The 3,860-nt window shown below is 30.7% G+C and overlaps 1 protein-coding gene across 1 annotated transcript in view; it reads right to left on the reverse strand.

Moving 5' to 3' along the window:
- Nucleotides 1-3,860, reverse strand: part of DYNC1I2 (dynein cytoplasmic 1 intermediate chain 2) — a gene marked incomplete in the record, with an annotated part of 69,893 nt that overhangs the window by 35,776 nt on the left and 30,257 nt on the right. The window contains 2 exon segments of the mRNA XM_006141500.3: nt 436-551; nt 2,980-3,039. Coding sequence (XP_006141562.2) covers nt 436-551; nt 2,980-3,039 — 176 coding nt within the window.

Consider the following 3,860-nt stretch of genomic DNA (forward strand, 5'->3'; position numbering starts at 1 on the left):
GTAAAAACCCCTTCAAAAAAAAAAAAAAAAAAGAATCAAGTCTAGATTTGTTTATTAACATGAATAATAATGGAGGCACTTCAGAATACAATAAATTCTACAGAAAAATAATTTACATGATTTAATTTATTGTGGGACATTATTTTCTGGAGGAAAATTATTCTCAATGACAGAAACAGAACATTAGTAAGTTTTTCTGCTTCTAAAAGCAATACCTATCAATGACAAAATGAAGACTCAAAGACTTGAAATTTCTACATAATTAAAAAGTTTAAAAACTCTAAAAAAACAAAGGCATAAATACAGAAACCATAAGGCATTAGTTATCTGTTATCCTAAGAAAATATGTAAAAACAAAACAAAACAAAAAAGAAATACAACAAAAAGCAAAGGAAGAACCCACTTACGACAATCACAGTAAGGATAGATATTCACCTTCTTTGGGTTGGGCCATTACAGGAGTTTGAGTTTCCTTTGTATAGGTCACAATCTCTCGCGGAGGAAAGTCAACTTGTGTAATTTTAGCCATTCCAAGTTTAATAGGGCCTCGCCTATATTTAGTAGACAAAAAATGTTTTTAAATACAACAAATAATACATTTAGCTATATAAAATCATGTCACTTCAGAAAATTAAGAATTAAACATTCACATGCATCCAATATTATAATTTAAATTCCCCTTTTATTAAATTTTAGAAGAACAGTGAATTGACTTTATTTTAATGAAAGATTATAAGATAATGAAAGCAAAATATATTTCTGAATCATTCAGGGTGTTTATCTTTCAATTAAAAAAGGCAAATCATTTCATTTCTTAGAGCAAATGTGTGGGTTAATAAAAGCGTAAGAGGGCAGGAATTTCAAAGTGGACTGCTAAATAAGATTGGTTAGAGAACTGTTTTTAAGGAAGAGGTGTCTCTAGACTTTTTTTGAAGAGTTATATAGATATGGATTTCTCTCAGACCATGTTAAGTTCCCTTGATCATTAGCAGATTTCAAGTTTAAGACTGAAAAATGGATTTATAGTGAAAGCTTTTCTTTCACTTCTTACATTTAGTAGAAGTTGTCAATTTGAATTTCAAATATTTAAAATATTTGAAGAAAATTTATCAATATTGAAATATTTAGAATATTTAAATCTCTAATTCCTGCATGGTCAATATTATTGTCTATTCCATACAGACAGACAAAAGTTTAGATATTCTACATGAAAACAAAAGATCTTTTGAACACCAGTCACTTCTGTTTTAGTTAAAATTAAGGGATACATTCTTTTTTGACAAGTAGAAGAAAGTTATAGCCAAGGAAAATGGATCTAAAGAAAAATATCTTTTATTAGCTACCTGAGGGGGGTCTTCAGTTATTATATTAGGTGTTTAAATTCTAAACCAAATAAAGTATGCTTACAAACTCCCAAAGACATTCTTAGCTATGAAACTATCTTACTAGGGCATCTAATAAAGACACTGCTGCAATTTCCAGCATATTAAGCAGGGTATCTGAAATACTGGCAATATAACAACTTTCTTATATAAAGATCATTTTCAATTCTGTTAATAAGTAAATCCAAATCCTGTACCAAAAAAGTTTAATAAAACTAGTTCATTTTAAAAGTTAATTTTACCCAAGGTCCCAAATGTAGGTTACAGGACATATTTTTTTAAAGAAGTATTTTGGATGGAAAATTCATTTTGTATGCTGTAATGATGTATAGTGAATTAATATAAAAAAATTTAAAGAAAAGAAAAAAAGAATTATTTTATTTAACTTTAATTATTTATTTATTTTTATTTGTCGAGTGAGAGAGAGAGAGTGAAAGTGAGAAAGCAAGCCCCCAGGTCTGGGACTTGAACTGCGGTCAGCCTTGTAGGAGTCCAGCGCCCTTAACCACCAGGCCCCTGTCAGGCCCCATAGGACATTTTTAATGTTTTTCTACGTTAGGGATAGCTCAGCCTTAAAGGGGAGGAAAAAAAAAAAGCATAATTAAAGAAGTAAATGAAAAAATTTTAGTACACTTGAAATAATCTACTATTCTAAGAATAAAATCTGAAATAAAAAATTTATATTCTGATTTTAAAAGAACAAACCATCTGTAAAGTAAATCATATATATTGAAAAAGAAATGAACAAGCCAACTATATTAAGATCAAGTTACTAACCAATGCACACAGAGTCTAACAGACAAAAATCACAATATTAAAACATTCCAATATTGTGTAGGAGGAGGTGGGAGGGAGGTAATATCTAACTTATCCAAAAGCCAGTTTACTGAAAACAAGGGGGCAATGGGAGTGGGGAGAGATTAGCCTCTGGATAGCCAATAGAGAAGCCTTCCAGTTAAAACACAAGCTTTTAATTTTTCTTATATGTCCTAATTTAGGGTTATTTATTCTTACTTTAGACACCAAAAGGTATGGGTGTATGTTTTAGATGCTGCAAACTATCCGGGGAAAAGAGCTATCCAGGCAAGAATAATGGCAGCAGCATTTATAATCTGCATTGGAGTCTAATATAAATAAATGAGTGAATAAATGAATAAATAAATAGCAATCTGGGCTACAGTATGGAGACCAACATCCCTGTTCCTCAATAGCTTAGAAATCATTGGTGACTTTTAACATACAGAAATAAACTGATATTAATATCAAGTAACCAAGAGAAGGGTTATTACATGTAGGGTGTATGTTTAAAAACTTCTGAGAGAGTTTTAATGTCTTAGAAAAACATTGAAAAATAACAGAAATAATAAAAAGAAATCTAAACACACAAACTGGGTAGAGGTAAGGTACTTAGAAAAATCATATACATAAAATATTTCTTTCACTAGTGAGACAGGACAAATGAGGTGCCACAGTAAAATATAACTCTTGTCCTAATTATATACTACAATATTAGAGATCTAAGCAAAATAAAATCAGGACAATGTCATAAAGAATCAATCAGTTATAAAAGAGGGAAGGTAATAAATCTATTCAATACCCCAAATCGGAATCTGAGTGAAGCTGAAGAACTGATGGATCTGTATCCCAATGCAGCGTCCTAAATGGTTGTAGGACAACCATGAAGCATTAGCAAAAAAGGCCATAAGTTAGTCAAGCGAATACATTCTATGAACAGTTAAAGCTAAAGCACTGTTTACAATTAAAAACCACATGTTCTGGTTAGTATGAAAACATATACCCGATCCCACTCAATGCTCTACTGCATGCAGTAAGCCTAATATGGTTAAAGATGCAAACATACAACCAGAATAGTTAAAAGACAGTATTTTTAGATTACGAAAAACTCATGTTGAATGATATGAATAAGAACAGCTAAAGCAGATGACAAACCAAATAATGCATTATTTACGGATAAGCTAGGCTAAAAAATAGTTAAAACTGTAAGATTCCTAATGAAAAAAACATTAGTTAAAAACATCTAAGTTAACATATTCTAATCTTGCCCAAAGCATTAAATGTGTGCAGGAAATTGTCATATTGATAAAGGAAATGAGTCAACACATAAGCCTTTTGGTAAGAAAACCAAAGACTATCCCACTGGGACACAAAATAGCTAAAGTTTCCAAAATGTGACCCTTCTGTAATTTATGGGTTAAGCACTGCCTTGGGCTTGCATGTCATCTGCTTTAGTAAACAACTGAAGATTTCTGACTCTAGGAAAAAAATTTTTCTTCCTCTGGAAAAAATATTTTATGTTCATAGGATTTACCTAACTTTAGATTCTAAATAAATAATTCAGTGATGTTTTAGCATTGCCTGTTGGGTAAATAACTGACATGAGATTTTTTACACTTAAGCCAAATCTAGTGTTTACTAACTAGAACAAATGTTACTTTATCATATCCTACTGGCATTCCT

The sequence above is a fragment of the Tupaia chinensis genome, unplaced genomic scaffold (assembly GCF_000334495.1).
Source record: "Tupaia chinensis unplaced genomic scaffold, TupChi_1.0 Scaffold000056_1, whole genome shotgun sequence".
In the NCBI taxonomy this organism is placed as follows: domain Eukaryota; kingdom Metazoa; phylum Chordata; class Mammalia; order Scandentia; family Tupaiidae; genus Tupaia; species Tupaia belangeri.